The 23,266-nt window shown below is 36.0% G+C and overlaps 2 protein-coding genes across 3 annotated transcripts; both read right to left on the reverse strand.

Moving 5' to 3' along the window:
• Positions 1 to 1,412: 1,412 nt before the first annotated feature.
• Positions 1,413 to 12,157, reverse strand: LOC135612127 (uncharacterized protein At1g03900-like). 2 transcript variants are annotated; one of them, XM_065107974.1, is made up of 4 exons: positions 11,953 to 12,157; positions 11,328 to 11,843; positions 2,244 to 2,525; positions 1,413 to 1,740 (listed from the first exon to the last, which is right to left on the reverse strand). In XM_065107974.1, exons 2-4 carry the CDS (start codon positions 11,826 to 11,828, stop codon positions 1,672 to 1,674), a joined length of 852 nt encoding a protein of 283 aa, XP_064964046.1. In that variant the 5' UTR covers positions 11,829 to 11,843; positions 11,953 to 12,157; the 3' UTR covers positions 1,413 to 1,671. The 2 variants fall into 2 exon arrangements, with proteins under 2 accessions (XP_064964046.1, XP_064964048.1); XM_065107976.1 differs by lacking the exon at positions 11,953 to 12,157 and having other exon boundaries at positions 11,328 to 11,946.
• Positions 12,158 to 13,737: 1,580 nt separating this feature from the next.
• Positions 13,738 to 22,812, reverse strand: LOC135612128 (vacuolar protein sorting-associated protein 2 homolog 3-like). The gene is made up of 11 exons (XM_065107977.1): positions 22,638 to 22,812; positions 22,348 to 22,392; positions 19,988 to 20,022; positions 16,198 to 16,248; positions 15,950 to 16,054; positions 15,790 to 15,861; positions 15,528 to 15,599; positions 14,964 to 15,044; positions 14,773 to 14,808; positions 14,627 to 14,682; positions 13,738 to 13,987 (listed from the first exon to the last, which is right to left on the reverse strand). The coding sequence occupies exons 1-11, from the start codon at positions 22,669 to 22,671 to the stop codon at positions 13,936 to 13,938; spliced, it is 639 nt and encodes a 212-aa protein (XP_064964049.1). The 5' UTR covers positions 22,672 to 22,812; the 3' UTR covers positions 13,738 to 13,935.
• Positions 22,813 to 23,266: the final 454 nt, after the last annotated feature.

Consider the following 23,266-nt stretch of genomic DNA (forward strand, 5'->3'; position numbering starts at 1 on the left):
ACAATAGTCCACAAGAGGTCATTTGGGCTTATCGCTCTCGTGAATAAAATGTCAAAAAGGAGATGTTGAGGTCATTACAAATGATCTTCTCAATCGGTCTAAGTATAAGAAAATATATGACTTATTTTAATTCAACGACTAATTACATATTACCTATTTAGCATCCTAGCCCTAGACTTAAAAAATTTTATATTGAAATTCTTATAGTTACGAAAGAACGAAAATGATAGGTAAAAAGGAGAATTTTCGTCAATTTTACCGAGCAATTTCTCACCACTCTACGTGACGCCAACATAATTATTGAGCGATGCCGACGCATATGTAAAATGTTATCATTTGCATTGTCGCATCATCTCTCATTGTTTTTCTCTCCTCATCCATAACAGTCATTCGTGACCCCCAACGATATCGTCATCCACAACCATTGAAACTGAAAAAACCGTCGACGTAATGATAAATGAAATCAGATGTTTCAAAATAAATTCCAATATAAATTTTTAAAATCGAATGATCGAGATGCTAAAAATATATAATTATAAGAATAATATATAATTAACCTTGACAAAGATGAAAAATAAAAATAGGATGAATAATTTAAAAAATCATTTCAATGTTTCTTTCCAAATAAAACAATAATATGTTACCCAATAAAACTGATGCTTGCAACAAAATTCGTCCAATTACGCAATTGATTTTATTACATGGATTTGGTAATTATAACATCCTTAGTATGTATTCAGAATGTATGTGGTCATCCAGTTTAACAAAACGCCCCTCGTAATATAACCATATGCATACGACTGTTGCATGAACGATATGTTGTAATCACAAAAATCCTGCATATGCTTACCTATAAATCACGTAGAAAATCCTAAAAGATTATTACACAGCTTATCATCACCTCCGTAAAATCATCCAAAGGAAACCACAGTCCAAATAATTTCAGATGCTGATGGGATATTAAATAGGTAAATGAGATTGCATCTAATCAAGAATACTCCTCAAACATATACATGCAAACCCTCTTTGGCTTATTGTTTCACAAGTATAACAGATAAGGGGGAAATAAAACAGTGATATCCATGAATAACAGAAACAACCATCCCCTTTATTTAACCTGTATTGATTTCTATGCAGCTAAAGTTGCCGCCATCCACGATCTGTGAGGCCACTGCACCAGCTTTACACTTGCAATCACAAAATTGGAATATAATTATGTAATTTTAGCTCCAATGTTCCCAGACACCTAATTCACTTTTCTTGATAAGAAAAAGTGTAATCAAACTACTACTGAGAATGATATTCATCTACAAGTACAGTACAGATAATGAGATGTAACAAGGATATTTGATACCAATAATTGTAGAAAACCTATTTAGGAAGATACAAAGCAACATAAAAGAACACCAATGTTGAAATAATATCATCTCGTCGTAGTTATTTATGGAAATGCTAAGAATAGTTCACATGATCATTTACATGATATATCTAATGCTTTCAACTCATGACTTGAAAACTTAAAGACATTCCTGTAACCATTATTTGAGTACTATGGGCGATGCAAAACCTCCAACATTTGAGAAAAAAAGGACAGTTTATAACTCATACATATTTCATCCATTTCGTATCTCTGCTGTAGATAAAGACCATATCCAATATGTTCTCAAAAGCTCAAAATGCCGCCCACCCAGATGCTGTGCTCTTTGTTGATCCTGACCCAGTCGTCGAAGGCAGGCTTCTCTATTTATCCCAACATTATTGAAGAATAGGTGTAAGTTGAAAAGCATTTAAATGGTACTAAGCATAACTAGCACCAAAAGGAGGCAATTTAGATACATCTAAAAATAACCAATAAAAAGACTAGTAGTATAACATATTCAAGGAGATACATTTTATAATTCACATGAACTATTACGACCAGAGATGTAAAATTTGACTTAATAAGCGGCGAGCATAGGAACAGGAGGATGCCCCTTGGCCCATAAATCATAAAAAATGAACTGCAGGTATTCAACTTCCACTAACAGGTAAAGGGCGATAAATTGAATTACCAGTGAAACTTTCTGAGCATACTAATGGGTCAAAACACAAGGTTTGAAAACAAAGTATAGCTGCATCATTTCACAGTGTGTTCCAAGTGCCCATGTGGTCAGATTCTACCACATTAGATTAAATCCATCATGTTCTGCTTCTACAAATAAAGGTACCAGAGCATTGAAGAGTACAGAGGAAGGCAAGCTTACCTCAATAGAAGAAAGATCTTGTAAAGAATCTCCAGGACGCCTTGCAGAGTCTTTGGGAGGGTTCAGTCCAGAATTGTGACCTAAGGTCTTCCTAGCAGTGGCAGGATCATTAGGTGGGGGTGGTAGTGGAGACCTTAACTTTCTTGCTCCACCAGGAGGAGGTGCAAGAAATGTTGTTGCCTTATGTTTGCTAGAGACTCCTGCAGACAAGCCAGCAGCTGAAAGCATGCCACCTCCACTAGCAGGTTTGTTTTTCACATTTATTCGAATGGTTTCGCCTTCCTAAAAATATCAGAAATATTTTACAAATCCAAAGTCATAACAGGAAACAAATTAAAGGTGATATTTATAAGAAATTTTCAAAATTTTTGGTCAGGATAAGAGAATGATATATGAACTTAGCAGCCAAATGTCCAACAAAAGACCAATAAAGTAAAGGTAACAATAGTAGCAGCAGCAGAAAAAAATTGCAATAGAACTTCATGTGACCATAACAACCAAATTAAAAGGAGAACATGATACAATGATTTCTTGGCAAGCTTTATTTGTAAATAATTTATACAAAACATTACATGCTTAAAGCCTTAACCATGTGGAAGAAATTGAATCTTTAAGGAGTAGGCCATTACGTGCCCAACCATGTGATGAATTATACATAACACCAATGCGTAGTGTCAATTGATACTTCAAAATAACAAGAAATTTTGCACATCAAAATTTGAGAATTTTTTGACATTTAGCAAAAAAGTGCAAGAAATTTAGATGCAGGATGAAAGCAGATTAAATTGATGCTCACCATAATCGATAGTTGAGAGTCCCACCAGTGATTTAAAAAGGCGCTCGGGCGCTCGCCTAAGCGCTTGGGTAAGGCGAGGTGAGGCCCGAACGCCTTGCTTCACTTCCAGACGGCGCGCTTCAAAGAGGCGCCGCTTGGGCGCTCACCCGAGCCCAGGCGCTTCGGGCAAGCGCCTGGGTTAAACCAGGCGACCGAACCAGCGTTTTATGTCTGGTTCGGTCTCTGGTGCTTTAGTTGGTTCAATCGAACCAACTGAAGCACCGATATCAGCTGTCGCTGCCCAACCCTAACCCTGCTCGTTGCCGCTGTCGCCGGTCCCGCTACTGCTTCCTCTTTTCTCAGTCAGCACCCCCTTACATTACTCTTCCTTTTTCTCCTTCTATATACTGTTAACAGTATACTAATAATAGTATTTATATTTATTAGATTAATAATATATTATTTTGATTTTGAATCTTAGATTTTCTTAATTTAATAGCATATTTTTATTTAAAAATTTTAAATAATTATATTTATTAATTATATTATATATTTTTATATTTTAGCATCTCGCTTCGCTCGGGCGAACGCCTGGGCGAGCGCCTAGCGCCTCGGGCGTTTTTGGACCTTGGTGCCTTTTGGCGCCTAGTATTTTTTAAATCACTGAGTCCCACTACCCCTTCAAAATGACATAATATCTTATATCATATAGCATTTATTCCTTCAAAACCACAAATAACCTATATGCCCCTGTAGTTCTACGAAATTTCCCTGCCCTAAAAACTTCCATCAACTGGTGATGTGGTGGAATGTTCTAGTTGTTTAATGAGTTTATATAATCTAAGCAGTAAGCACAGTCCTACCCATCAATAAATGGGGATTACACAAATGGAACTTAATAGGATAAAAGTTAGCACAGCCTTATTTGCAGGGTTGGGATAATATAAGATATTATGATACTTCACAGAATCACATATGTACATCAATAATTGCCTTTGATAAAATAAGTGGCTGAAGTCAAACTTAATAACATCACTAACAGATGAGTACATATTGGATAACTACTCTTTGCTGCCTAGAGCTTAAAAGACAGCAACAGGCTGTTTGTAGCTTGTATTGGAGTTTTAAATATTAATACTAAAGAAATTTGTAGGCCACATTACCAGAATTTGTGGAATTTATACCTCAGTGGCCTCACATTATATGTTCACTGTGATATGAGAAAGTATTAGAGGAGCAACTTTTAAACACTCCTCTTCAGGAGGCAAAGCTTATGTGGCACCTCATTAGAACCAATAAGACACTTTTCCCTTCTTTCCCCATAAGTCCCTAGCTTAGCACTCTCTCTACCACACCTTAATGACTGCCTCAAACAAATTTGGGAAATATATCACACACACACACACACACACAGCTTGTATTGGAGTTTTAAATATTAATACTAAAGAAATTTGTAGGCCACATTACCAGAATTTGTGGAATTTATACCTCAGTGGCCTCACATTATATGTTCACTGTGATATGAGAAAGTATTGGAGGAGCAACTTTTAAACACTCCTCTTCAGGAGGCAAAGCTTATGTGGCACCTCATTAAAACCAATAAGACACTTTTCCCTTCTTTCCCCATAAGTCCCTAGCTTAGCACTCTCTCTACCACACCTTAATGAAGCACTCTCTCTACCACACCTTAATGACACACACACACACACACACACACACATTTATGATTTAGTACTTTCCACCATTTGTGATTTAGCATCAGCAAGGATCCACTGGATTACCAACCATCTGGCCTCCTATCTCATCCCCATCCCCTTCAAGGAGATAGTGATCTAGAAGGACAGCTGGCAGTGAGGAATATAATCTAGCCAAACCAATCTATATTATAAATAAAAGAAAGTAATCAATCTCACAACTACTAGTGGCTTGAAGACAATTCAACCACACTATAAACAAAATAGGAATAAAAAATATAAAGACACTAAATATCCAACTCTACACTCAATCTAAAATAACAATTAAAATATAGACAAAATAAAAAAATGATAATAATAATAATAAACAAAATCAATGGAGAGGCTCTGGCTATGTTGAGCCAGGGTGAGAACCTCATATAGTGTGGTTTGGAATATGATCGCTTTATAACATTTTCTCATATTACAAATTCATTTTATTCACGAAGTGAAGGTCTAGGACCATATAGTAGCAAGACAATCTTCAGCTTATTCCTCTTCTCTTTCATCATCACATAGGATGTCAACATCACAAAACTAGATCCTCTGATAGTTGTAGATAACCATCTTAAACTTTGATGCAATGGAAGCTCTAAAAGTTTTAAAAACAATTTTGCTTGATTTTGAGTAAATCTATTCCCAACTCATCATTCACCATTTTGGAAAACTTTTAAGATCTACAAATATTACTGAAACTTGCTTCATGAATATCTCATTTGCGATTTTCACCAATCCTCAATGCTGAGGTTTAAATATCATGGCTAATCAATCTGCTTTTTTGCCAAACTCAAGGGTTTATTGGTTCTTCAAGTGCCAAATACTCTGATATCAATTTGATACCAGAACCTTTGGGACATATCCTATCAAATAAACTAAGTGTTGAACAACATCAAGTGTTGTCACACCAAAGGGATGCCCTAAAAGAATATTCAGGAATGAGGTGCCAAAAGAAAAGCCTAGAGGTGTTGTCACAGGTGTGTCTAAAAGAATTCCTCCAATGGTCAATTTCCTTGGAAAGCTTGTAAACCCATACAAATGAAGGAACGATTGATATATGGGTATGGTATTGTCATTGACAGCATTCAAGTGTCATAGGAGTTGAGATGGCAATTGATGCAGGAGTACAAAGGAAAGTCTGATGCAATAAGTTGTTTGCTGGAGAACAAGTTGTTTGCACATAGGATCATGACAAATCAAGGAAAAAACCTCCAGAGGAAGAATGAGAATAGATTTAGTCGAACTATATTAGTCAATAAAATCGAATAGAAAGAAGATTTTCAATCCCATGACTCCTGATAGCTTATGACATCCATCCCCTTTTTAACCAAAATATAACTTAATAATTAGAGTACAACTCAAAAAATATGGCTTTGCATTTGATCCAAAATAGAAGTTGAAAATATAGTAAAAAATACATCCGACACTAGTAGAAAGATAAAAAATTAAGCTAAAATGCCCTTATTTAGCAGTTGGCCAAGGTGAGGCTTTCATGTGGCCACTCTTTAACAAAATTATTAACAATGTCAAAAAGCTAACTCCTTATGGTGGATGAGCTTTTTTAAGCTCACCATAACTGCTTAGGTGAAGCTTTGCTTGAAAAGGGATATGGCATTGAGGATTATGTTCTAATATCTTGCATCACGTGCAAATATCTTGTAGATGAAACCAAGCTTGATACAACAATTAAGGATATGAGTGGGAGAGATTATGATATCTTAGTAGTACCAATGAGCATTGTCAAAAGTGCCAGGTGTAGTAAAGCGCCAAGGTCTGTTATTGTCTAAGGCCCTAGGTGCTTGCCTGAGTAAAACAAGATACTTACCTTATAAAAGTACAAAAATATAATCAAGGATAGAGATAATCATTAATACAAAAACTTCAATGTAAAAAAAAAAGTTGTATATGATTATATCATAACAAGCACTTAATTTATTTTTGTCAGAAATATTTCACCTTTAGTAATTTTGTCACAAAACATGAAAATATTAGTAAAAGGGGCTTTTGGATCCTTTAAATAATTGTGCTCCTATTCAAAATTCTTTTTAATGCTTCATGATTGTTCCTCCAGCATATCGATGGATGTCTTTGTAATTTGATTGTAATTTGAATTATCATGTTAAATTAATTAATTACCACCCCAAGAGAGGAGAACAAATGAAGGGAAGGGAAGAGGAAGCAAAGAGGATGAAAAAGAGATGATGAAGGTGGAGGGTAGCATAGACAGGAGAGAAGAGGTAAGAAGAATTGTGGGCAGCATAATGGTGACAACTTTTGTTGACTGTGAATGGAGGAGAGGTGAGAGAACATAACAACAATAGGTGCTAACTGCAAAGAGAAGAGAAGAGAAGAGAGAGAGGGAGAGACAAGGGAAAAGAGGATGGGAGTGATAGGATGTTGGTCGCCCACAAAGGAGAGGGAAGAGAACAAGAAGGAAAGAGGGAAGAGAAAGAAGGAAAGGAAAGGGAGTGCCCATGGTGGAGCATCACCAAAGAGAAAAAAGAGGGAGGAAAGAGGCAAAAGGGAATGAAAATGAAAGAGAAAGGAGAGATAAGAGGAGAGTAGATGTCAGGTGTGAGGAGAGAGGGACAAACGGGTTGCGGAAGGAGATCAGATTTGACTTGGATAAGAACTGGCATTGGATCGGAAGGTGGGAATCCTCCAAGTCAAATTTATGGGCTTCTTAGAGTTAATTTATTTATGCTAATGTAATCTAGTACATGCCTAATCAGGGTCATATCTAAGTAGCAAGTTCGTGACTCCAAGTCTCCACTGGTAGCTAAGGTTAATGGCACTTGTGTCAGGTTTTGCATCTAGGTCTGTCCTCATGTCTTCTAACGTTCCTCACCTCAAGCTCCACGTTCGACTTTTAGATACTTCTCATGCAACTTCTATTGTGACATTGAATGCTCCTTAGAAGACTCTGACGATTTAGGAATCTAAGGGTAAAGATTCCTGTATGATACCAGGCGTAACTCCTTCAACTTCAATGACTTGGGTGGAAATGCCTCAGGTCAACATCCCAAGTCTACATTTGGTATGTTTCACTCAAGCCCTAAATCTGAGAAGATAAGGGGTCTGTCCTCTGATGTAGTAATATTTGATGATGATAAGTTGGCTGAGTGGCAAAGGACTCAGGCCTATAGCCTGATTGGTTGGTTTCCTCAGATGGCATCCATCTATGGAGATTATTACAACTATTATTTCTAGCTTATGGAAGTGTAACAAGTCCATAGGATTCTTAACATGGAGACAAGTTTCTTTCTTTTTATATTTGCATCAGAGGATGATGCTCTATTGGTTCTTACAAGTGGCCCTTGGATTATTAAAAATCAAACCATCCACCTGATGCCATGGTGTCCAGAGTTCTAAGCCATGTATCTCTGTTTGATGGGAGAAGCCTCGTGGTGATGGTTCTTCTAATCAGATCTGAAATGGGGGGTAAGCTTCGTTATCAGAAATGGAATTTGTCTTGTTGCTAAATGTAAGCCTGTTGATGATATCAACAGCCTTTTATTGTGAAGGAGATGTAAATCAGGGAAGGACTCAAAAGGGCTTTGCAAGATGACATAGTACATACATGTTGAAGTAGATTCCATCACTCTTGTGGACATCCTCAAACAGATGTTTCCTCCTCGTTGGAGAAGATGTTATTTAAAACATTAGGTTTATACACACACACACACACATACATACAAATATACATATACAAATATATATATATATATAGAGAGAGAGAGAGAGAGAGAGAGAGAGAGAGAGAATGTGTGTGTGTGTGTGTGTGTGTGTGTAGGGCTGCAATGGATGACTAATTTTGCTAGAGTTACCAGAAAAGGAGAATTTTAGAGAAGGGTTTACCCCTCAAATTTGGCCTTTTTTAATCACTTTGATGCTTAGGATGGGTTTCGCAACCATTTTTAATTAGCTTCATATAATATCATTTTTTGAAAAAAGAAGGATTGGATTAAAGTTAATGTCTAAAGACATTAATTAATCACTTCATAGCTTGTTACTCTTTTTACAAATTGCAAGAATAATATTATGCTATAATGAAATTTTCTTCGTTTATAAAAGTATTATAGATATAACTATATAAGAAAATTAAGCAACATAACAAAAACAACCAAGTAATGTAAAAAAGATAAGGTCAACTCATAATTAATGCATATTTATTTTTAACAAAAATGTCAAAAGTTAAAGCAATGGAACTGGAGAATATGGCAGAGCATCCGGTGTCTCATCAACGTCTACTTTAGATTGTTGACTTTGTTTAATATAAAGAATCTCCAAAACATTATTGTTGAAAGACTTGATATTGACAAAAAACACACAAGGACTCAAATATTAAACAAATACAGTAAAGAGTGCCTCCTAAGCATATTTTGCATTCTTGATTTAATTGGTTGATGATGTCACAATATTGATGAGCGATATTATATTGCAAGAAAAATTGATGGCTACTAGATTCCAAAATGCAGGCTTATGCAGAATCTTTATTAAGAAATTTTGAATTAAAAGAATTTAGAGAACTATAAGGACATTTATTCTTACATATCCTCTAATGAAGTGTGAAATTTGAAATGTCATCATGTGAAAATTTGGTGACTCCCAAATGATAAGATGACAGGCTTCCAAAGTCTTAAATTGTTCCAATTTCTGTAAGTGATTTTTTAAAGAATTTACAGAACCTACTGATTTAGATTCTCTGTCGCCAACTTCTTGTGAGATACTGAGTTTACCAAAAACCAAATGTAAGATAGTAAGCGACCCAATTAAGTAAATTCATGTATATAATGATTCTAAAGTAGTAAAGCATTCTACCTCAAATATCATGAATAAAAAGTAACATATTTTATTAGAACCCATACCATGATGCTTATCATTCCAAACAACTATTAAATTATACAACCAAAACCACAACTATTAAATTATACAACCAAAACCACAACTATTAAATTATACAACCAAAACTATTAAATTATACCATGATCCTTAATCGGTATTAAGGATCGACTATGGATCTTTTCCCACCTATGGTCCTAACTCCTAAGTCTGGAAGAAAAAGTGATTGGTTGCATTAGGTCATTTACAACCAACTAAAACATTTTTTTGACAACATCAACATGGATCTTAACCATTTTCATAATAAAAATGACACACAAAGAAAATATAACAAATTTATCCCATTTACAACTTCAAGTGTGCATTCAAGAATCAATTTTATGGTTGTTGATCACCAACCCAATCTACTTAAGAACCAAAGCCCATTAAAAATTCAACATTACTGTTTTTTGTGAATCTTATGCATTGTTTCTCCTTAGAAATTAAGATTATTCCAGCACAAACAAGTCCTTCAACAATTGTGAACAAAACGATTAACAAAAGACACATCATGAAAGGTGTGTAAAGTCAAGAACAAATGCCCAAAGAAGAGCAAAAGTTGAAGTAAAAAATATGTACAGAATATTTACAAGTGTAACATAAATGACGTAACCAACTACTACATCCTAAAATGCTAAAGTTTAGTCAATCCTATAGGCAACACCATGAATCCATATGCAAAAGGCCAAGAATAACTCATTTATTATCCTATTATGGCATAACATCACTGGCAACAAGAGTAACATATACGATGAAAAGTCGAAGCATTTGTTTAGACACATTATCCCTGCCCTTTGTGGCAATATCTAGATTGGATCAATGCTTCTATACAACACTTGGAAGTTAACATTAAAGAAACAACTTCCACATTTTTGTGCCATTGAAGCATGTAGTCAACAGGCTGTTCCTACATTGAAAATATTGTGAACCAATATATTACACCTCACCCAGTAGGAAAATTGCAAGTTAGAGGACACATACATTTTACTTAAATTAAACCATTTTACATAAAAGGTAAATGACTTCTAGAGAAATATTCAATTTTTTCCTCTGATTTTAACAAAGATAGGAAGGTATATCACAAAGAGTAGAGGAAACGAGAACTATATATATGCTATTGCTCATAAAAATCTATATCATTCTTATCTGGACTCGAATAAATTACACTCGAACAAACACATGCTTTATATATTTAAACTCATGTGCGATGATTTTCAGAATTGAATTTACGACATTCAGAGGTGGAACCAAGGGTCCAATGAACATTGTCTTAAGAGGCCTTTCCCTACATCCCAATAGCGTGGAAGTGAAGAACTAGAGGCAATTATTCCTAGAAATTTACAACAAGCAGGGAGAACAAAAAGAAGGAATAAATATAGTTAGATGAACAGCCAATGCTCTTAAGATGCACGGATAGAGTGTCAGGTAAAGTTTATGAAAATTATAACATCCAATAATAGACGTACATCCCTAACGCGTTTCAAGTGACTGTAGAGGACCTAATCAAAACAAATGCGAATGTGACATATTCAGAATCTGCTAACAATACCTGAGGGAAATGGTTGTAATGTTAACGATGCTAATAACTTGGAAAAAGTCATCTTCAAATAATCAGGACAAAGCTTGATGGATGTTGCATGGTAATAGCTATGAATAACACATGTAGGAAAAATTGTGCTACAGGAGACGGAAGGATACCTTCAACCGATGATTGACAGCGGGATGGATCTCGATGTGGCTCTCATCAGTGTCGACGCTGGTTTCCTTCTCGTGCTCCCTCCTCAGGTACTTCTCGTGGTCGGAGAGGGCCACATTGAAGTCAAACGCCTCGTTGCGCTCGTTGAACCCCAGGCCGATGAAGGCGTGCTTGCCCTGGCCGTCCTCGATCTTGAGCACGAAGTAGCGGGACGAATCGAGCACTGTCTCGACGGAGTTCTCGCGCTGCCCGAGGCGGACGAAGCAAGCAGCGAAGAGCTCCCCGGAGCCGGGGTCCTCCAACCGGATCTCGCAGCGGTCTCCGCAAGAGACCACCCGGAGGCGGCCGGACCAGATCTTGTCGGACTGCAGCCACTCGCCGCACTTGTACCCGCCGCTCGTGCTACGCGGCGGGATCTTGTACACCGACACCTCCCGCACCACCAGCAGCGTGTGCTCGAACGCCTCCTCCTCCTCGACCACCGACGATGAGGATGCCGCCATGGCACCCCCCAAATTCTGCCACGAAATCAGCGAAAAATGTCAGGAGATGAGTCTTTGATCACATCTTATGCGGAGATGGCTGTCGGTGGGATAGTGAAATCAGGAAAGGGATTTCGGAATCAACCAGATCTCGCCGTATTCTTTTGGGAAGTTATGGGTGGACGGGCAATAAGCAGCAGAAAGAGAGGCGGAGGGGAGGCTCTTTGGAGTTGCGGTGATTTTGATTAACCGAGGAACAAAAGAACCAAGTTTAACAGTTATTTATAGAGAAAGGAGGTGGGGAAGGTGGAGTGGCTCGATAGGTTAGGGAAGACGGTGTGGGCAACGGGAGGAAGGTTCTTCTTTTTTGATGTCTATCGTTGCCTTCCTACCGTGTAGTAGTATTCTAATGTGACGGGAATTCCTCAAGAGAGGAAGTATGCGTATGTGCCCAAAATTATGATGTTTCTCTTATGACAATTTATATGGAGGATCGAAGATTCGATACGAATATTATTATTCTAAGGACATTTGAAGTGTAACGTATTCACTTATCAAATATTATGAATTTAAAATTTTATTTTATTATTTATTAATAACTCTTTTTTACAGATGAGAATGAACGAAATCATCCATCCATCCATCCATCCATCCATCCATCTCATTTTCTGTTCTCTTGTCGCCATACGTTTAAAATGCTATGGGATTCCTTTACCAAGTTTTACGCAGGCCAAGCACAAGCAGATTGCAAAGCGAAAGCATCCATCCATCCATCCATCTCATAAGTTTAGCTGTAACATTCATTCGTAAAGTGACCTCTCATGGGATGGTTTCGAGTCACCAGAGAACGATGCAATGCAGCATTCTTGATGGTGCCCAGCCTTTGGTACTACAGCTTGCTTCGCTGTGGCGTGCATCACACGTAAGGGGGACTCTACGAGTAAATGCATCAAATCAAATATAATGTATATAAATGGGCCATTTTTTTTAAAAAAAATATTCACATATCTTTCTTTTTTTTTTATCAAATAGTATCCCTAATTTGATAAATATTTAAATTATTTCTAATTTTTTTTCTCATCTATTATGGTATAATATTGCATATTATAATATTTTAGTCACCACAACAAAACTACTATAAATGAGTCAAATAGAATCAAAGCACACTAAAAATCATTTAATATATATTTATAATGATTCAAATCTAAAATTAGATTATTATATTATTTTAACTATCACATTAGAAACACTATAAACCTTACACGTAAATACTTTTTTAAACTCCTAATCTCAATTAAACTAACTACAGACATAAATGTATGATATTGTAATGATCTACCAATCAAAGAGATACAATATAATATTACTTATAGTGTTTTTTTTTTAGAGCGTTTATAATATTTTCAATACATCAATAAAACACTATAAATGCTAAGCATAATAAATGAGCCAAATGAAAACACAATAATGATTGAAAACTATTAACAAAACAGATGAGAAAATTTGATGAAAAAACTTTTGAAAAATATTTGAAGTGTTTTTAAGTTAAAAGTATTATTTGAATTAAAAAACAAAAGAGGAGCACATTTTAAAAAAATATTAAAAAATATAAATATTTTATAAAAACATTATCCCATATAAATATACATATATTAGAAGAGGATACTTATCGTATCAAATTTGATGAAACAACATTCCTATGTTTCATAAAAGACGATAAGGTTCACACTATCATCTCCATCAAATGGAGATAAATAAAGAGTATCATAGACATTCTATAATTGCCATTTTAATGAACAATAACGAAATATAATGGTAGATGATGAAAATATCTTTCTTAAGTTGATTTGTGCCACACAACTTGTTCAAAAATTAACAACAGTACTGAAATAAACATTAAGAGTGCATCATAAAAATTAAATTTGATGTATAGTACCAAACCTCAAACATGGATTTCACATTTAATTGGGGTAAAAGTTGTCAAATAGACCACTCCTTAGTTCTGGCAACAAGGTAAAAATATTTACACAATATCTGAAGCGCTTTGTCCGTTGTTTTGTACAAAAAATACTATAGATCAGTTGGAACTGGAAGAAATTAAAACCTGAAATCTGGATGGAGTAATCATTCATGGGTTTTTAAGGGCCGCCAATCTTTTCTCGAGTTCATCAACCTTCGAACTGCAAAACATGATTTTGGGGTGCATTAGAAGACATATGATGGTAAGATCTTGAAGTAAACCAGTCTTTAGTTCCAACTGAGCAAACATATACCTAGTCGAAACAACATAAGATTAAAATTGTGTTTCAAATCTTGTTAGTCATATGACAATATTTCATCCCACAAATCTCAGAATGAAATGAGTAACTAAGCGTTAGTTTTATGTGGTTGTCAATACTAGCACAGAGGTGAATGTGAAGCAACATAACTGTACCAAGCAGCAGGCAAATTCTAACAAGCATTAAATGTTGACAAAAAAGATGGTAGAAGACTCTCATGGCCATCAAGGACCAAAGCCTGATCTTGTCAGAAGCAGTCACATTGTGCATGTGATATTCAAATTCATAAAAGGAAGTAAAAACCTGCAAAACTTTACTTTTAATCAAATATGCGAGCTTGCACCAAATTAACTTACTCTAATGCTAACCCTGTATAGATAATTTTTGTGTTTCACAAACAAAAACAAGTGCGATGTGAAAATAGTCTCAAATGGGATTCAGCCTATAACTTATCACCATGTTTTCTTTATGGATGCACTAAATCAACATAAGCATATATTGTTGGAGATAAATGGTTATAAAGAAGGAAGAAGGTCAAACCTCTCAGCACTTCCAACATTCTTTCCCGCAATTCTTCCTTTTGGAGCAGATGACAACTACAAGGAACTTTCAACATCAAAATCACAACTACAGAAAGGAAAAACTATTGCAGATGGATAATGTTCAAGCTTAGAGGAGGTACAAACCTGTGATGCAACATCAACACCAATTTCATCCAGAACCTAAAAAAGAATAACGAAATTTGGAAAGTATGCGGTTAGTGATACTAATGGCCTGACATATTCAGAATACAAATATCTTTTGGACTTAATTCTTCTCAAAGTGACTGCAAATGTTCCAAATAAACTTCCCGAAAAGGACTAAAAGTAATTATTACCTGACTCGTAAGATCCTCAATTTCATCTTCAGCCTCTTCATTGTCCAAAACATCATCGACCGAGTCTGACATCATCTCACTCTGATTTCAAGAATGGGTATAACAAATTTACAATACATAAAAAATACACTAATAACCACTTTGAATACAACAAAATGCTTGCATAAAGAAAAGAAGATGCTTAAAATTAGGATGAAAAACAGTATTGGCAAATAAGAAAAAAAAAGACACAACTACACTAAAATAACAGATGTACAAGTTTAGGGGCATTAATATGTTAAATTCAAGATTTTGCTAGCCTGACTTTAAGGGATGAGATATTAACTTCAAATGTGTGAATTCTCAGTAAATTTAAGAAAACCAGCAAGAAGTTTCTAACCATGCAAATCTTCTAAGATGAAACAATTCTAGACAAAAGCAGAACAGAAGAGAAAGTCTCGTATAGTACTTGAGTAATGTTAATAATGACAACTATGCTTCCAGCAGTAATGACATACGTAGCAGTTGATTTTTAAATTATTCAAGCTGTCTTGGATCTCAATGGTAAACAAGAAATGGACTTACTGTCATATCCATTTGTGCCGACTGTCTTTGAAACTCTTGCATAACCTTGATCTGCTTTGCAGGTGCCATTTGCTGCAAACAACACATCACATACTATTGAGATAAAAACCCTTCTAGATGCTACAGAATATATAAACTGCTAGATTTGTTTTTGTCCTTTAACTGCTACATTTGTTACAATAGTGAATACATTCTGAGTATAACAATTAAAACAATGAAATTTCCAACAAATGTCATGAAAACAGTAGAGGTTTTTCTAGACCTTATTCATTGCTCCCATTGCCTTGGTTGCACCTTTCATGCCTGCAGCCACTGAAGTGGTGGCATGCATCGCCTGACAAGTCAACAAGAAACTTATAGCAATATAATTGTTGCCTACACAGAGAATATGAACAAATTACAGACTATAAATTTTTGCTTACTTGTGTGTGTGTAGCTATACCCCGCATCTGAGCTCGGCTACCTTGTAAATTTGAAATTTGTTGCCTTAATCTGATAAGCTGACGGGCTAAAATTTTAGTCGCAGCCTGCAAACGATAACAACTATTGTGTAGCTAAAGTAATACAATCATCATACCGATTGTCATAAGAAAATGCTTTCACACTAATGTAAGGATGATGCATAATGCATGTTTTAGAGCTTGTGATAGAAGTAAATAGCATACGTCACCTCATTTCCAGTTTTAGCAGTCCCTTTTATCTCTGCAACAAGCCTCTTTTCCTGTCATCATGCCAGCTAATGTGAGGACATTTGTGGTCAACAATATTGGAAAATTTAGAGAACTCTGAAATGCTAATTTTTCATCACCTTCAGTGCATACCAAATCCATAGTTTATAGAGTCCGAAGCAACAATAGAGGTTGCAGGATTATAACTCAGTAAAACACAAGAAAAATTAATACAATAATTATTTATAGGTGATCAGATATTCTGACAATAGAAGCTGTAGATAACAAGTATTAAAATTTTGCTCCCAATGACTTTTAAGTGACTAGCATGACCTAGCTTTTCCTTGGTCAATAAAGACAATTACGCTCAAACAATATTCCAATAAAATTATACATGATTCATGTTTACATTTGAAAAAGGGTGTCAATGCTGAGACTCCTGTTAATACAATTTGGGGGGTGTCCATGTACACAATTTTACCATTATAAACAAAGAGGTGTGCCTATAACTAAAAAAGTTGGATCTGTGCCAATCCTGTGACACCATCCTTTTCCTCTTGGAGTGACTCCAAGCTAACCACCATTTCCATGCTTCTCTCATTCCCTTGCCTCATCTACCTATTTTCCCGACTTCTCTCCTATATATGATATGTCATTTTACATCTTTATACAAGCAGACCCCCCACAATACGAACAATTTATCAAGTTGTCCAGACAATTTTCATCCATTAATGACCCCTTCCACTTACATTTACAACCTATAAACACCACACCAAATAACCCACACAATAACCTTGCTATACAACATGTCTCCTTGATCATAAATCATCATACGTGCCGTCACCTGTTGTACATCTGGTAAAACTGGAGCTGCAACATCTTCCATTATATTGGAGATAAGTGGAGTGGTGCCAACAACTAAGTGGGATATACTATGGACGGGACAATAACAACACTCTATCTCTTCTCAAGTTCTCGTAACTCTGAACATTGTTTTAAATTCTAGTTTTCATTGTTGGAATTGTTCTCTTACAAGTTAGCAAGCTTCCAAGTTGTCCAATGCTAGTCTTTCCATGATATATGCCCCTTTAAATGATTTATGATATCAACTGTTTGGAATTCTGACACTATAAGTCGCTCGGGAAACCTTGACTCAATTATCATAAGAAAATATGATACTACACGGTTCCTGAATTTTAAAACTTCACTATAATCTGATAAATTTTATGTATTCTTATAAATTTACACTGTTCAAACTTCAGACCATGTTCCACTAAAATGCTAATTGTTAGCTGTACCATGTATTAAGGCAAGAATTACATAGTCAACTTCTGAGCTGTTTCAGCCAAAACAAGTGGGAAGAGAGAGGAAAGGAGAGGCAGAGAAACAGAGGAAGTGGTGAAAGGGAGAGATGTAATAAAGGAAAATGAGGTGCTCAATTTGGCTGGCTGCCCTGATGAGTTACCACTGCTTTCACATGAGACTGGCAGCATTGAGCAGAAAGGGAGAGGTGCTGCAAAGGTAAGTGTATCTAGCATTCTGCTTATAATTCAAATATTTTTTCTCTCTTTATTTTTTGTTTACATTCAGGAGGCACATGCCGGCTCAGCAAATTTTCCTGAAATTAGCCATTCTGAGGTTGACAGACCTTGCCACCAGAACTCAAATCTTTGAATTAAGGCACCAAATGTCATGCACCTGTTAGTTGGCCATAGGCTTGATTCTGACCTCAAATTGCAAGTGTAAAGTTGTGCCAAATTCTATATATTGGGCATGCTGTTCACCGAACAGGTGTTAAGGCACCAGAATAGTATACGCCACAACACATAATAGCATGAACCAACACCTCAATCCATAAGATCCATGTTTCTCTTTCACTCGGTATTACTATGTGAGATCAATCATTTCAACTTTCCATTGTCCATCTAGCGAATCAATGAATCAAAAAATAGTAATTGTGTTGTGCAGCTACAGAAAAAGGTTTCACAAATAAAATAAGTAGTTTTTAGAGGTATATAATTGGTATACAACAACAACAACAAATAAGCCGTAGGATATATAATTGGTATAAGGAGTTAAAATAAGAAATGAATTCTATAGCAATTTGGTGTTTGATCGAGACTATCTTCTTACACCAAAGGATAGCAATGCAGATTCCATATAATTAGAATACAACTTAGATACTAAATTGACTCTTTTTGGATTGGTAAATAGGTGTTTAATCAGATTTAAATCTTATGATTGCGTGCATTTAGTCGATTTCCACTTTGTCATTAAATAATGCACATGTAAATGGTAAGGAAAATTTTCATAACAAAGAACTAACATCCTAGCATAGTTGAGACTTCCATATGAGTCCCTTGAAGCTTGAAAATACTTATAAATAGCCTTATCATGGATATCATAATTTTGTGTTTAAAAACATTTCAAGTCGATGACCGAAAAGGGTGAGCAATTTTTGGTGTTTTGAGGTAACATTAACTTCACAACTTTGCAAGGGGGAGGTGAATATTTTAGAACTTCATACACATTTGTATAGAATTGCCTCTTCTGTATATCAAAATATTACTGATATCTAATATCAATCTGATTATATTCTAGGCTATACGGCCTTACATAATAAATTATCTGCATATTTAAATCCAAAGAATGACATTTTATGCATAATTGTTTCATTCAGATCCTGGATAAATTCTGTTTTCTTTTCTGGGTGAAGTTGTGCCAGTGGTATAATGAATGTCTACCAGCTTCGATACTGAGAGGAGATGCAGTGTACTCTTAGTTTCTACACTAATGTTGGTTCGGATGAAACTGATCATGTGCTAGATAAAAAACATCATCCAGTTGAGGTTTTGATACAGAATCAATTATTAAGTTGTGCGGAAGGTTATGGTTAAGACTTAAGATTATGACTTCAAGCACACTATTAGAAAAAAATAATTTTTACTAACATCAATCTTATTTGGTGATAGGAAATAACGATGTGGCCAACACCTCAACATTAGATGGTCGACACCTTTGTGCCAAGTGGTCGACACCAAGGTGCCAGATGACTGACACCTCAATGCCAAGCGACCAATACAATGGAGCCAAGTGGCCAACACCTCGGTGTCAAGTGGCCAACACTTCCACCATGAGTGGCTGACATGGCAACACTCACTAGACGATACCGACTACATCGTGTCTATCGCATGCTCCTCATATTCGACACAACACAATTCCACTTGGATCGGGAAATACGTGAAATTGTCTCGTCATCAATTCACATCTGCGAGCATAATGGTCCTAAAGCCACACTATAAAAGGTTCCCTCAGGTGCATTTCATGGCACAACAAAATGCTCTCATTTAGTTAGTGCCTTCAGCTTTACCACTCTCGGCGCTTCGCTAACACCTCAACTCCTAAGCTAACTTAAGCATCGGTGGGACTTTGTCGGGCACGCTCCTGATGCAATCTGGCAGGATTCAGCATCTTTTGGATTCGGTCATTCAAGAGATAGACGTGGAATAGAGCTCTGGCTGAGTCCTAGTGGCATCCAATTTGGACAACTAGATTTAAACTTAACATTTGGTATCTTGCCAACTTGCTTGCATGCATGCCTCACCCAGAATTTGTTAGATAGATTCAAACTCGATTGTGGATAATCAAATACTAGGATCAACAACTTTGCCAGTGGTAATAGGACAAAGGTACAGTCAACGGTTTATGCCAACAAAAGATGAAAAGCTACTTGTAGCAGAAACGATTAGTTAAAAGAAGTTATCTTTCAGTTATGGCAGTATATGAACATACTTCCAATTGCAGCGCTCCAATTTCTCTCTCGATGCCTAAGAAAGTGACATAAAATTCAATGGAAATTGTTAGACTATGCTTCACAGAAAATAAAATGCAAGAATTGAAACCGTAGAAATAAATCAAGAGCAAGAATGCATACACACACACACACAAAAGAACTGTTATGAAAATTTATATTTGCCACTTTCAGACTTAAAATAAATCAAGGGCAACCTTGAATATACACACAAAAAAAATAACTGTTTGAAAATTTATATTTGCCACTTACAGACTTATTATGTCCCTTCTTAGGGATCACATAAGAATGCTATGAAGCAGCAAAAGCCCCAAACTAAAACCATGCTATGGTAATTCAATTATGGCTGTCTCTTTTTGTGACTTACGTAGGGAGTACTGCTATCTCAAGTTCTTGATCAAAGTGACCGGAAATAGCTAGATTGCTACCACATCAGTCATATTTTAATACCAGTCAGCCAGAAGAGAAGTATATAAAGTAATAATATGAATCAATTTCATAACAAGCACAGAAATGATCACCTTCTAGCTTTAGCCTCATATTTATCACAGTTGCATGCACATATCTATTTCTCACATTAAAAGGTAAAAGAGAGATAAAGAGATCATTAACTATGTATACAACAACCACCTAACAAATGTGTTTTGTTGCTTATTCATGATCATCTTTGGGCGCTCTTACGCATGACAGTAATATGGTGGAATCATAGCCAGAGTCCAAAGAAAAAAACTAGTAGTTACCACCTTAAACGACTTCTAAAGAAACATTTATATTCTTATATTGACAAAATAACAAGGTTGTCCTATTACAACCTGGGTTACAATGATTCAAATTATAGAAATAAGCTTCATATATGTTCGAGTAAGGTTGCACACGTATAACTCCGCAAATATCACATTGATGGATACCTCATGCACCATATTATTCTTTTTCATAGCGTGGCTGATAAACTACTGTATGGTATTTTGTTGTGTGGCGTTTAGACTTACAATAATGTATCATTCATTACCAAGGAAAAGTGGATAAAATTCAAATGTTGCATAGATGTGGTGCAAAAACAGTGTATATCCAACTTGTGGAAGCAGCACAATAAGTCATTTTAGTAAATATGGTAAAAGAGCATCTGGCTACTGGATTTGTTGAGGGTACAACAACTAATATCTTAATTGAGTTGCACCTTTGAAGATTTAGGGTGCTTACCTTGAGGATGGAAACAGAAATTATTATCAGAGGGGTAAATCACTAACATTTAATTTAATTTAACATCAGAAAGAACCTAAACAGAAGGAATTGGGTCTAATTAAAAGACATATACTCTGCTTATTCATAATTACCCAAACCTCTCATTTGGACTGCTTAGTTTAGGTTGATTTAACATAACAGTAGGTCTTTAATGGGTTGGCACAAGGTCCCACAGTTTGATGTGTGGTTGGCCCAATCAGTGTTGCTTTTCTATTGAGAGGGCTTCCTGAATTGTGCAGCCATTGCCATGTTCCAAGTTCCAACTACCTAGTATACAAGACTAAGACAAAGACAGATGGACTTGGCCATGAGATCTTGAACAAAAAATGGACATACACATCCAAAAAATGGAAGAAAAACACAAAACAACATTGTCATCACCTTTTGCTTTGCATTATTCAACAAATATAGTGTTCATCTTACACAAAAGGATAATATATCCTAAATTCAGAGTTCTCATTTACTTATTAATTTAATTGTAGATATTGATGAATTATTCATTTGGTTAGATTCAACAGAGAAACTAATTGGAAACCAAGGGAATAATCTTTCTTCAAGTAAATTATTGGCAAACGAATTGGTGCAAATCTAAAATGATGACAGGAAGGTTATCCCCTAAGGTTCAGCCTGCTGATTACCAACTTTTGAAGCTGCCATCTCCTTAGACTGAACCACCCAGTTCTGTTACTTCAGTAGCTTGCACTCTTAATATTAATTTCATGCACTCTTAATATTAATAAGGGAGACAAAAGGACTGAGATCTAGTCTTTCAAAGAGTCATGTGATTGAACTTACTTAGGTTATCACTCATCTCCATGTATATATTCACCTCATATGGTAATTAATATCCATATCACAATTCACTACAAATTTCCATGTACATATTCACCCCATATTGGGGTAGATCACAATTCACTACCAGTCTATCTTAAACTGGTCTGAACTTGTCAATACTCATGATTCCAATAAAGTAATCAACAATTTCCATACCATATAAATCATAATTTAGGAAAAAAAAACATTTTTTTGCAAGAGATACAAAAATCAAACACCAGTAAATTAAACATTTTGCAGTATCTTACAACAAAGAAGACCATACCTCTGGTGGCGGTCGTCATCTCCCTCTTGCTTGCTCGGAGAGACTCTGCAGTCACAACATATTTAGAGCTCATCATAAGAATGCGGTCACATGAAATGAAACATAAAAACATCCAAATTCAAGCATATAAACTGCCGACATCAAAACTCATCCCCAGTCGATTTTTTTTTTTCATTTTCCCATTCAGGGTACATTCAATTTGGAATTTTTTGAGACAATTAAACTAGCATATGATTCGTTAAAGAGATCCAAAGAGAAGAAAGTGTAGAAGGGTTGGGATTCGATTCGACCTTTGGCGGTGGGTTTCTTGGCGAAGATATTCATCTCCTCGGAACGATTTGGACGACGGCGGATCAAAATTGGGGGAGGGAGAGATGATCGGGAGAAGGGAGCGATCCAAATATCGGCCGCGACGGTCTTTATAAAGATTTACTCATTCCCTTGCGGTCGCGAAGACTCAAATGAATACATGTAGCTAATCAACCTGTTCCGAGTTCCCAAAAATCCAGACAATGACGTACCCGCCAATCTAACCCCCGGAAGTCGCTCACCCTAATAAGTCGGTCGGCGGGTCCCGTGGTAGTCGCGCAGGTGGGTGACCGAGTATCTGTGTAGGTTAATAATTCGGAGTAACTTTCGACGAAAGGGGCGACAGATATAATACGCCGCGGGAGGACGGAATGCGCCAAGTGATACGCGGGTGATTTGCTGGATCAGCTGTTTGGTAAGTTGCAGCAAACAGCTCCAGCATATATGATGCATTTATAATTATGTATACTTAATTTTGATTATTAAGTCTTATTATTATTAATTTTTTTGAGACTCTGGAAATTGCTACCAAAGGTTAAAAGTTTTACTTATTAAACTATTTGATATGCTTGAAAATTGTATGGGATGATACTTCAAAACTCCAATTTTT

The sequence above is a fragment of the Musa acuminata genome, chromosome BXJ2-5 (genome assembly GCF_036884655.1).
Source record: "Musa acuminata AAA Group cultivar baxijiao chromosome BXJ2-5, Cavendish_Baxijiao_AAA, whole genome shotgun sequence".
Lineage (NCBI taxonomy): Eukaryota > Viridiplantae > Streptophyta > Magnoliopsida > Zingiberales > Musaceae > Musa > Musa acuminata.

Bases quoted from the DNA above. Each gene is read 5' to 3' on its own strand.
- LOC135612127 (XM_065107974.1), bottom strand. From the start codon at position 11,828: ATGGCGGCATCCTCATCGTCGGTGGTCGAGGAGGAGGAGGCGTTCGAG. The intron at 2,526-11,327 runs GTATCCTTCCGT...TGATATTTTTAG, and splicing joins CTGTCAATCATCGGTTGAAG to GAAGGCGAAACCATTCGAAT. The intron at 1,741-2,243 runs GTAAGCTTGCCT...TGGGATAAATAG, and splicing joins AAGATCTTTCTTCTATTGAG to AGAAGCCTGCCTTCGACGAC.
- LOC135612128 (XM_065107977.1), bottom strand. From the start codon at position 22,671: ATGAATATCTTCGCCAAGAAACCCACCGCCAAAG. The intron at 22,393-22,637 runs GTCGAATCGAAT...TTGTGACTGCAG, and splicing joins CAAGAAACCCACCGCCAAAG to AGTCTCTCCGAGCAAGCAAG. The intron at 16,055-16,197 runs GTGACGTATGCT...TATCGTTTGCAG, and splicing joins CTGCTAAAACTGGAAATGAG to GCTGCGACTAAAATTTTAGC.